This window comes from Pseudorca crassidens, chromosome 2 (genome assembly GCF_039906515.1).
Source record: "Pseudorca crassidens isolate mPseCra1 chromosome 2, mPseCra1.hap1, whole genome shotgun sequence".
NCBI classification, from domain to species: Eukaryota; Metazoa; Chordata; class Mammalia; order Artiodactyla; family Delphinidae; genus Pseudorca; species Pseudorca crassidens.
Window position 1 is genome coordinate 76,199,982 of NC_090297.1, and position 12,724 is coordinate 76,212,705.

Here is a 12,724-nt window from a genome sequence, read left to right on the forward strand (position 1 = left end):
ATTAACTTATTGACTGACCTGGTAAGAAGTGTGCCAGAATATCTCCATGTGACTAACTCTATTCTAAAACGTAAATGAAAGATTGATAGGAAATTGTCAAAAGTATGTGATTGACAGTCCTGTGTGTTAGAGGCTGAGGTCACAGCTTGCAGATGCTTTCAGTGCAGCAGGGGGCACTGGGCCCCCAACCCCTCACCCATCCCCACCCTGTCTCTAGTCTCCAGAAGAGATTCTCAACCACCTACTGTTGATCATGCAGAGATTTTCTTATTAGAAATTTATACCATTTTTCTTTGAGAAATTATGTATCACTGCCTTGCAGCTGGTTTATAAAGTTCTATATTAACCAATTTTTAACATTTTAATAATATATTTACAGTTAAATAATTTTTATATTAACTAATCTTTTGTACACTTTTAATTCCAATAGATTAAAATAGTCATATTTAGATATCTTAAAAATTTTATGTGTATCACACCTAATTTTATTAAGCTTTTTTATCAACAAGTTAATGATATCTGCTCAAGCTTATGATATCTGCTCTTAGCTCTTTAAAGTCTTCTGTTTCTCATCCTTTCTTTAATCATTTGGATTAAGGATTAGTTGATATTTGTTATTTGTTGAGTCATTAATAAATGAGAATTTTTATGAATAACAAGTCTCTGAGAAGAAAACAGATTTGCATAGACTATCCCCATACTGAAGTGCTGCCTGCTTCACCTTGGGTGTTGGTACCCACCCTCCCTTCCCCTCCCCTCCCTTCCCCTCCCCTCCCCTCCCCTCCCCTCCCTTCCCCTCCCCATATAAATGTACTCACTCTACTGTGTCGTAAATGGTTGCCTTGTGCAGTTTTGTTTTCAGGATCCTCTTTCACTCTTTTCTGAGTGTGGTGATAGTAGCTTCTCTATGATGAATTAGCAATTACAGGTCACTGCTTTCCTTAGTTGAAGCCTGTATTTCAAGCTCTGTAATCGTCAAAGTGGTGTGATTGCTTTTGAATGTCTAAATGAAAAGTATTTTGCTATCACCAAACTTCATTTTCTTTAAATTGTACTTAAATAATGAGTATGTTCTCCTTTTTTAGGTGCGCTTTGTAAAGAATATAACTTCCTGGAAAGAGATGAAACCAGGGTTTTATCATGGGCACATTTCTTATTTGGATTTTGCAAAGTAAGTTATATCTAAAATGATACACGAAAGAATGCTTTGTACTTTAGCAACCTAAAAAGGAACTAATATATTAAATTATTATGATTCTGATGTTAAAAAAACGTACTGGCTTGTGTTTGCCACTTTTAGATATGTAATTTAAATATACCTTCTAGTGTTATACTGCCCTCTAGTGTTCATAAATCGATAATTGTCATACTAATTTTAGAAATTCAAGGTACATTAAATTTAGGTAATGCCCTTTAAAATTATTTATTATTATTATATTTCTGCTTCCTGTGCAGTCAAATGACACTATTTTAGGAGAGCCCCAAGTTTTAAGCTAGAGGCCAATCAGAGTGTGACTTACCACGTCACTGACTGAGAACAGAGAAAGCAAAGGAGCCACTACTCAGTTATTGGTGCCCTAAAGTGTCTGCTTCTCAGCCAAGACACATTTCCCCTTGGGCTGCCTTGTTTTAGCTTTAAAAATGAGATATATTCTAAGGAGACTTTTCTCTTTTTCTGAGTGAATGGCGTTTTTGTGTTTTTTTTAACATCTTTATTGGAGTGTAATTGCTTTACAATGGTGTGTTAGTTTCTGCTTTATAACAAAGCGAATCAGCTATACGTGTACATATATCCCCATACCTCCGGCCTCTTGCATCTCCCTCCCACCCTCCCTATCCCTCTAGGTGGTCACAGAGCACCAAGCTGATCTCCCTGTGCTATGCAGCTGCTTCCTACTAGGTATCTATTTTACATTTGGTAGTGTATATATGTCCATGCCACTCTCTCACTTCATCCCAGCTTACTGTTCCCCCTCCCCGTGTCCTCAAGTCCATTCTCTACATCTGCATCTTTATTCCTGTCCTGCCCCTAGGTTCATCAGAACCATTTTTTTTTTAGATTCCATATATATGTGTTACCATACAGTATTTATTTTTCTCTTTCTGATTTACTGTATGACAGTCAGACTAACTCTGTATGACAGTCTGTAGGTCCATCCACCTCACTACAAATAACTCAATTTCATTTCTTTTTATGGCCGAGTAATATTCCGTTGTATATATGTGCCACATCTTCTTTACCCATTCGTCTTTCAATGGACACTTAGGTCGCTACCATGTCCTGGCTATTGTAAATAGAGCTGCAATGAACATTGTGGTACATGAATTTTTGAATTATGGTTTTCTCAGTGTATATGCCCAGTAGTGGGATTGCTGATTTGTATGGTAGTCCTATTTTTAGTTTTGTAAGTAACCTCCATACTGTTCTCCATAGTGGCTGTATCAATTTACATTCCCACCAACAGTACAAGAGGGTTCCCTCTTCTTCACACCCTCTCCAGCATTTATTGTTTGTAGATCTTTTGATGATGACCATTCTGACTGGTGTGAGGTGATACCTCATTGTAGTTTTGATTTGTATTTCTCTGATTAGTGATGTTGAGCATCCTTTCATGTGTTTGTTGGCAATCTGTATATCTTCTTTGGAGAAATGTCTATTTAGGTCTTCTGCCCATTTTTGGATTGGGTTGTTTGTTTTGTTGATATTGAGCTGCATGAGCTGTTTATAAATTTTGGAGATTAATCCTTTGTCAGTTGCTTCATTTGCAAATATTTTCTCCCATTCTGAGGGTTGTCCTTTCGTCTTGTTTATGGTTTCCTTTGCTGTGCAAAAGCTTTTATCTTTCATTAGGTCCCATTTGTTTACTTTTGTTGTTATTTCCATTACTCTAGGAGGTGGGTCAAAAGGATCTTGCTGTGATTTATGTCATAGAGTGTCCTGCCTATGTTTTCCTCTAACAGTTTTGTAGTGCCTGGCCTTACATTTAGGTCTTTATCCATTTTGAGTTTATTTTTGTATACAGTGTTAGGGAGTGTTCTAATTTCATTCTTTTACATGTAGCTGTCCAGTTTTCCCAGCACCACTTATTGAAGAGGCTGTCTTTTCTCCATTGTATACTCTTGCCTCCTTTATCAAAGGTAAGGTGACCATATGTGCATGGGTTTATCTCTGGGCTTTCTATCCTGTTCCATTGATCTATATTTCTGTTTGGGTACCAGTACCATTCTGTCTTGATTACTGTAGCTTTGTGGTATAGTCTGAAATCAGGAATCTGCTTCCTCCAGCTACGTTTTTCTTTCTCAATATTGCTTTGGCTATTTGGGGTCTTTTGTGTTTCCACACAAATTGTGAAATTTTTTGTTCTAGTTCTGTGAAAAATGCCAGTGGTAGTTTGATAGGGATTGCATTGAATCTGTAGATTGTTTTGGGTAGTATAGTCATTTTCACAATGCTGATTCTTCCAATCCAAGAACATGGTATATCTCTCCATCTGTTTGTGTCGTGTTTAATTTCTTTCATCAGTGTCCTATAGTTTTCTGCATACAGGTAGTTTGTCTCCTTAGGTTGGTTTATTCCTAGGTATTTTATTCTTTTTGTTGCAATGGCAAATGGGAGTGTTTCCTTAATTTCTGTTTCATACTTTTCATCTTTAGTGTCTAGGAATGCAAGAGATTTCTGTGCATTAATTTTGCATCCTGCTACTTTACCAAATTCATTGATTAGCTCTAGTAGTTTTCTGGTGGCATTTTTAGGATTCTCTATGTATGGTGTCATGTCATCTGCAAACAGTGACAGTTTTACTTCTTTTCCGATTTGGATTCCTTTTATTTCGTTTTCTTCTCTGATTGTTGTAGCTAAAACTTCCAAAACTATGTTGAATAATAGTGGTGAGAGTGGGCACCCTTGTCTTGTTCCTGGTCTTAGAGGAAATCATTTCAGTTTTTCACCATTGAGAATGATGTTGGCTATGGGTTTGTCATCTATGGCCTTTATTATGTTGAGGGAAGTTCCCTCTATGCCTACTTTCTGGAGGGTTTTTTATCATAAATGGGTGTTGAATTTTGTCAAAAGCTTTTTCTGCATCTATTGAGATGATCATATGGTTTTTATTCTTCAATTTGTTAATATGGTGTATCACATTGATTGATTTTCATATATTGAAGAATCCTTGCATTCTTGGGATAAACACCACTTGGTCATGGTGTAGGATCCTTTTAATGTGCTGTTGGATTCTGTTTGCTAGTATTTTGTTGAGGATTTTTGCATCTATGTTCATCAGTGATATTGGCCTGTAGTTTCTTTCTTTGTGACATCTTTGTCTGGTTTTGGTATCAGGGTGATGGTGGCCTCATAGAATGAGTTTGGGAGTGTTCCTCCTTCTGCTATATTTTGGAAGAGTTTGAGAAGGATAGGTGTTAGGCCTTCTCTAAATGTTTGATAGAATTCGCCTGGGAAGTCATCTGGTCCTGGGCTTTTGTTTGTTGGAAGATTTTTAATCATAGTCTCAATTTCAGTGCTTGTGATTGGTCTGTTTAAATGTTCTATTTCTTCCTGGTTCAGTCTCGGAAGGTTGTGCTTTTCTAAGAATTTGTCCGTTTCTTCCAGGTTGTCCATTTTATTGGCGTGTAGTTGCTTGTAGTAATCTCTCATGATCCTTTGTATTTCTACAGTGTCAGTTGTACTTCTCCCTTTTCATTTCTAATTCTATTGATTTGAGTCTTCTCCCTTTTGTTCTTGATGAGTCTGGCTAATGATTTATCAATTTTGTTTATCTTCTCAAAGAACCAGGTTTTAGTTTTATTGATCTTTGCTATTGTTTCCTTCATTTCTTTTTCATTTATTTCTGATCTGATCTTTATGATTTCTTTCCTTCTGCTAACTTTGGGGTTTTTTTGTTCTTCTTTCTCTAATTGCTTTAGGTGTAGGTTTAGGTTGTTTGAGATGTTTCTTGTTTTTTGAGGTAGGATTCTATTGCTATAAACTTCCCTCTTAGAACTGCTTTTGCTCCATCCTGTAAGTTTTGGGTCGTTGTATTTTCATTGTCATTTGTTTCTAGGTATTTTTTGATTTCCTTAAAGACACTTTTTTTTTAAGTGATTTTCCTTTATAGTGATTTGCCTGAATCTGGACATAACTAACTCTCATTTTCCATGTTTTTGGGGAGGCATGGGATCAAGGTATTCCTATCATAATTCTCTGAAGAAAAGTTCATAAAACAACAGGCTTACATATAGTATCCAAGCACTATGGGGCTCCCCCTAGAGTCTGTGCCGCTTTAAGTACTAATCAGAAAACTGGTCAAAAGGAATATTCTGTAAGCATATGTGGCTTGGTGAACCCATTTAAACGTTTTATGTAACACATTGAGTATCATTATAGGAAAACCTCAAATGCAGATCTTTTCCCTAATAAAACTCTGCACTAACTTCAAAAACATTAAAAATAGTTTTTTAAATTATTTAAGCTTAGACATGTTTGCTCATTCATTGCAGTAGCAGTCATGACTTCAAAGTAATACACCCTCATGTATTTGTCAACTTGAACGAGCATTCTGTGTAAAATCCAAAAATTTAATTGATATCCCACTGTCATTTTAACTTCTCAAATTTGAAAAGGAGTTGAATGAAATATTACTGATTCACATTGATAATAAATCTGAACTTTTTTGAAAAGCCTGTAATTAAAAGGAATCTCCCAGATATTACATACATAGAACAATATATTCTTATTGCTAGTTTCTCCCACAGCACTCAACATCTTACAGTAAAGTGGTTGCTTTAAAGTTAAATGTACATTTTTCTATAAATAATTCATACAGCAATATTGAAAACATTTTATAGGCAGCTTTAAGATAAACTAATTATTTTTTCTTTACAGAGGCATTGGACCAATTTCATAAACTTCATTCATATGCATATTTTCCCTCAGGGCTGCATTATCCTTCAATTGAATGTTTGTTACCTTTTCACCTAAATGGTTTATTTTTTTTGCACACACAGCTTGGTTTCTCATACTTGAGGTTTTCATTATTAAAATAATATATTGAGTGCTTTTGCTTTGGGCAAAAGTCTTACACTTAGAATGAAGTTCTGGTGTATGCTAGGGTTTTTGCAGTTAAAAAAATGTAAAGGTTCTTGGAAAGATTAATCTCATTTTTTAAATATTAACATGAACATTTAAGGGTTTGAATATTTTCCTAATGTGTTTCATCTTATTGGAAGCAATATGTATTGTGAAAAACTTTAATAGACCTTTACAAGATGTTAAACAAATACCTTAAAAAAATCAACAGGCAGAAATGTATTTTGATGTATATAGTCACAAACTATTTTAGATGTAACTACTATCTTTTAAAATAATTTTTAGTTTGTCATACAACAAATGAGTAAGGAAGAGGAAAGGAACATCACTTTACCAATTTTTAAAATATTTTATTGTTTAAAACGTATTCTTGACTGGTGTAATACTTTGTGGAGTCCATTAAAATACTTGCCTTCAGGAGAAAACCGTCAAATTTGATGAAAGAGATATTTAGTCACATAGCTTTTCAATTGCCTTAGCAGAAACACTAAAGAGAGTACAAACCCAGGATACCCCAGGAAACCCAGGCAGTAAGATAAAGTATTAAATAAAGTATTAAAAGTGGTTTCTAATTTAGACTGATCACTAAGAAGCACACATTTTATTTGCAAGCTGATATCGGCTCACGCTATGTTTTGGTTACAGTTATCTGTTTTGGTGTATCTGTTTTTATTCAGAACTTTAGAATAATAACAAAAATATCTTCTTGTTACATATTTGTATTCCTGTCCTGTCTTATTCCTTTTTGTCTTAACTCTATCCTTATTTTTTTAAGCACATTTCCTAGTTCTTCCTTCCATTTTTCCCTTCAGTGTTTAATTACTGTTTTTTTTAAATTGGTGAACAAACCATTTTAAAATAATGCAGATATGCTAACATCATAAATTTAGAAATTTTCCAGTGGAAAAACATTGTGTAGGTTAGACATTTTCAAATTGTCCTAGGGTGCAGGCAATATAAAGTTGAATAAGTTGCAGTTCTTGTCCTCAGTGAGTTCACTGAAACCCCCTTTTTTACTATTACTATCACTTCATTATGGTTCATTATAAACAGTGAAAATATTATAGATTATTCTCCCTTTTAAATTTATGCCACTCATTTATCAGCAGCATCTATCACTCCCATTTTGATTTTCTTCAAATTTTATACAAAAGAAAAACATTTGAACATCTCTTTCAAAAACCTTTTTCAGAACATTTTCCTTTATAAAGGATAATGTCCAGCTAAAAGAAAACTATTTTAATGCTGTTTTTGATCAGACTCTGCTGAGATTTTTTTATGATCTAGCTACCTAGGGTCATATGTCAGCATCCGGTCTTAGAAAGATATTTGGAAATTATTCTTGATCCAACGGTCAGTTTTATTCAGGTCCATGTCAGGTGTGTACCTTTGTGGTCATCCTCAGGAATGAGTATGGGTTTTCATCACCATCATTTTGGTTTCTCTGTATCACCCCTGTTGTCTTTTTCAGAACAATTGAGGTAAATCAGTAAAGAAACAGATATGTCAGGACAAGTTTGGTAGTATGTAGATTCATGTGAGATTGTCCCTTTTGCCTTGTACGTATCTGCTGAACCAGTTGAAGTTTGCACCACTTTCTACAACTTTCAACAAATATGTCACAAACACTGTAGAAACATTTTTAAAGTTATTTTAATCATTGCAAGTAATATGCTAGAGTTGGCTTTTTATTGATTTGTATTACTAGCTCTTTCTGTAGCATTGATCCTGTAGATGCTAAGGAGTAATCTCTCAAGTCAGATTTCTAGTTAAATCCCCCTCAGTTCCTTCCCAGCTCAGCAGTCTCAGCCACATGACTTCAGATCTTCAGTTTCCCCATTTGTAAAATGAGGATAATTAAAGTAACTACTCCATGGGTGGTTGTAAGGATTAAATATGATAATGTAGGTGAAGCAGTTAGTTTGTGACTCACACAGAGCTGTGTTAAGCCCTTTTAAAACTCTGTCTTCGTTCAGTTACCATGTTGTCTTACTGGTGTTTTCTTCTCCCTGTCTGACTCTGTGCTGGCCCTCCTTATTCCCAGGTCCTAATAAGGCATTGCTCAAGATTCTCTCTTTGCCTCCAATGTTCTCTTTTGGGAAGTTTACCCATTTTTATTTATCAAGACACCCAAGCAAGAAACTTTAGAGTCATCTTGAACAACCCTTTTCTTTGCCACATATATCTAGTCAGTCACCAAGTCTTTTGAACCTGGCTTCTTTCACTGAGCATAATGCTTTTGACATTCATCCAATTTGATGCGTGTATCAGTAGTTAGTTCCTTACTGAGTAGTAAGGAAGGAGGCACCACCATCCTTACTGTCCATCTACCAGTTCCTGGATACTTGGGTTGTTTCCAGCTTTTGGTGATTATGAATAAAGTTGTCAAAACATTTGCATACAGGTTTTGTGTGGACATAATGTCTTCATTTCTCTTGGGGAGGACCTAGAAGTGGGATTGCTGGATTGTATGGTAGCTCTGTAAGACACGGCTAAGCTGTTTTCCCAAGTGGCTTTATTATTTTGCAGTCTCACCAAAAGTGCACGAGAGTTCCAGTTGCTGTGTATCCTTACCAGCCTTCGGTATTGTTGGACCACACTCCCCCCTTTTTAAAATTTGGGCCATTTTAATAGATGAATGTTCTTTTTAAGAGATAAATAATTATTTTAAAAATCTTTTATTCTTAACATCATTATCAGTGGGACCAATAAATACCAACAGGTCATTCACTGTTTTTGAAACAAGACAATGGGAACTTACCACTAGAAGGATTTGAAGCTTTCTATGAACACTTTAGGGATAAGAGAGTCCAGAATAAATATGTACAGTCCTCCCTTGTTATTTGCAGGTTCCGTATCCACAGATTCCTCCAACCATCGGTTGACCGTATAAGATATCTTTGTTCCCCCTGTGAGACTGCTGATTAACTAGAAGTGTTAAATCTGGTATGAAGCAGAAATCTCAAAGCGTTAATGCTTCCCAAAGGCTATTCAGCCCTCCTTCAGCTTCATCATCTTCCATTTAGGCTTTGTCTAGCCAGTTGACAAGGTTCCTTTCAAAAGTTCTGAGTATGCACTTGTTCTTTTAGCTATTCTTACTGTTCATTCATCCTAGGCTATACAGAGTGTGCGTGTAAGGAAATGTGCCTGGTTTGTCTCTCTTGCCGTCGTACATACATGCTGACATGGCAAGAATAAGGTTTCTTACCAACCTGCTGCTCAGATTATATTTTTTCCCTTTTGATCGCCATATAACATTGCAGATTCCTACCAAATCTGCTCTTCTCTTCCTAGGAAGATTATGTTCTAATGGGTCAATGGTAGTTTAGTTTCCTGGAGGGAAGATGGGTTTTCTACTCTTCCATCTGAGCCCTCCTGAGGAACAGCTCAGATGACTGACCAGGGTTAAAGCTGGAGTCTGCAACTACAGAACATATTTTTCCACTGGTACAAAACTACCTGTTTGGCCAAAGTTTTAAACATACAAACCTAAGAGGATGCTTGTTTCCTAACTAGCTGAGCTGAGTGGCCTGATGCTCTTTTATCATGCCTATTTTCAGTTATAATTCCTTGCCTTTATGTCTATACAGCCATATCCTAAGTTATAAATAATAGTTCTTAGCCATTTTCAGAAGAAGTTCACATAGCTTATCTCATTAAAATCATGTTTCATACGTATAAGCACCGCCCAAAGCCATGCCCCAGAAAGTCATTTCCCAGACAGCAGGAAGAGTTTTCTCAAGTGCCATGTCCCCCTTCCACTTCTACTTGGTAAGAATTGCTATCTGTTCCACAGGTCAGGGGCTAGCAGAAAGCAAAAAAGAAGAGGCATTGGTAGGAGATGTTCTGGGACGAAGTAATTCCCAAGGGAATAGTTCACGTGGATCAGTGGCTAATAATGGAGATGATAAAGGAGGTTCCCAGGGAATCCCACAGTCTTAAGAATGGAGTCATTGCCCCACTGCCCTGTGCTTCCCCCTTTTAGATTCCTCTTACAAGACAGCTCTAGCAGTTAAGGTAGCAACTGTGTATCCCTGATACCTCCCTACCTACCCTCTTCTCACTAGTGGGTGCACTGTCCCACAAAAAGGCTTTTGTAAGTGGCCAATTCACAACGTTCTATTCAACCTAACTTTAATATCCAACACCTATGTTTCTGACACTGAACACTAATGATAAAGCCATGAACAAGAGAGAAACAATCCTCTGCCCTCATGGAGCTTCTACCCTGATACCTAATTTGACAGTGCCGTATATTTGCAACAATACCGTTTCTTCCTTTAAAAATTTGTGAAAAATTTTTTTTACTGAATTGTTGGTTTTATAGGTTTATGAGTTGTTCAGTGAAAAAAATATGTCCCAAGTTCTAATAAACCGACTCACGAATTTAATATAATAATGTTTTACTGAAAAGTTCTGTGTAGTTTTCAGTATTTCCATATGTACAAAGGATTTTAGTGACTTAGACTTACACTTACTTAATGATGAGAAAAGGACTAGAATTCAGAAGAGTTGACCCCTTTTTACACACAAAGCAATTTTATAGAATACAGCCTGTTTGTAAGTTAGGACTTCCTGTTCAGTTAATTTACAATAATTCAGAAGCTAAAAGAATCAAGTTATATCCAGGCACCTTGCTTTTTTCTCTTCTGTGATCTCTTTTCACTACTCATTTGCTTAAGCATTTAGTGTAAAACATTTATAGAATGCCTGCTGTGCGTAAGACACTTATTGTAACAGGCAGAAGTAAGGGGAAAATGTGAAACTAGTTAGGTTAGCTGTGTGCTTTTTAGTGCCTTTGAAAAAATATTTTAGTAAGAAGGGAAATTTGTTATAAGCAGTTAGCTAAATTGAGGGTTTCTGTGGACAGACGAGTGAACATATCAAGACTGTCAAGAGAATAATCAACTTCCACTATCTCTTATTGAGTCATACAACTTAAGCTTACTTTTCTCATTTCTCACTGTGATTCCCAATTTTAGAGAGATTGCTAATATTTTTTTTTAATCTTTCAAATAGTACCAACCAGCGGGCAAGTATTTATGTATACCAGGCCCTGTGAAATATATAAAGGAAGCGTGAAGCACTCTGCCTACCCTCACGTGGCTTATAATGCTATTGGGGAGGAAAGACTTACAAGAGAAACGCTAGCAGGACAAGCCAAGAGTAAAACTGCCTGATAGCAATAGCTCCTGGGTGCAGGTGTCAAATGAGAGCAGATAGCACTGTATGCTGGAGTCATCAGGAAGACTTCCTAGACTTCACAAGATTTTGTTATTGCCCGCTTCAGTTTATTCCAAAACAACAGCCAATAACCTTTTTTCCCCCAGCTTTATTGACACATAATTGACGTATAACATGGTGTAAGTTTAAGGTGTACCATGTGATGATTTGCTATACACATGTATTGTGAGATGTTTACCACAATAAGGTTAGTTAACACATCCTCACCTCACATGATTACCATCTTGTTGTTGTCGCTGCTGTCGTGATGAGAACATTTAAAACCTACTGACATAGCAACTTTCAAGTATACAGTATGTACAGTATTGTTCATTATAGTCGCCATGCTGTACATCAGATTCCATATCGTGACACTTCTCGGCTGACTCAGGAAGGCCTCCCTCCTGATACATAACGTGCTCTACAAGGCCCACGTGATCTGCACGTCTTCTACCACCACCCCCATCTCTCCACTCCCATTCTCTGTTCCTGTCCCCTTCCTGATTCTGCTGCAGCCAGATTGACCTCCTTGCTGGTCCTCAAAAATGCCTGGCACTTAGCTGCTTTGGGGCCTTCATACTTCGAAGTCTTATCTTCCTGGAACACTTTCTCCTAGATATCTACATGGCTCTCTTCTCATCACATAATAATACTGCTGCCTCCCTGGAAAACCCTGTTTTGAATTGTACTCTCCCCACTTCTCCCTATTCCATGCACTGCATCATTTCTCTCCTTAGTATTTTTACCATCTAACATATTTACTTATTTATTGGTTTATGTTCTGTCTCTCCCAAGTAGAATGTTAACTCCAGAAGGATGAGGAATTTTTCCTTTTTTTTCACTGCTGTTTTCCTAATATTAGAATAGTTCCTGGAATATATTGGATACACGAAAAGGTACTGTTTGAATGAATGAATGTAATAGAAAGAATAGGACTAGTTAAGGAAGATAGAATGAGCAAAGGCATGTAAGGAGAAATAGGAGTTGTTGGGAAGCAGAAGAGGTGGGCCTAACTGTAACAGATAGATGTTTCTTGTTTGAGGAGAGTTGAAAATAAAGTTAGATAAGTAAGGTGGAACCCAAGACATAAGGCAAGCAGACATTAACAATCAAGTAAAGGAGTTTGGGTTTGAAGTCAACATAAACAGTAGGGGTATTTCAGGTTTCTAAGAAGAGTGATCTAATAAATGAGGAAATATCAGTTTAGAATTGGTATGAAGGTAGACTGAAAGGGAGAGAGACTGGATGCAAGAAAACCAATTCTTATTATTAGAAAACCATCAATTATTGCAGTAATCCAAGCAAGAGGCCTACAAAGAGGGCAGTTGTGACAAGAAAGGAAGTGAGGAAGACAGGTCAAATCTCTGAGAAAGCCTACAAAAGAAAAAATCAGAAGGACTTGGTAACCGTGCTAAAGAA

General features: G+C 36.5%; 1 protein-coding gene across 2 annotated transcripts in view; it reads left to right on the forward strand.

Moving 5' to 3' along the window:
• HS2ST1 (heparan sulfate 2-O-sulfotransferase 1) overlaps positions 1 to 12,724 on the forward strand; it is a 186,647-nt gene that overhangs the window by 153,056 nt on the left and 20,867 nt on the right. For both annotated transcript variants that reach the window (XM_067726790.1, XM_067726791.1), the window contains exon 3: positions 1,086 to 1,171. In XM_067726790.1, coding sequence (XP_067582891.1) covers positions 1,086 to 1,171 — 86 coding nt within the window. The remainder of the gene's footprint in view (positions 1 to 1,085; positions 1,172 to 12,724) is intronic.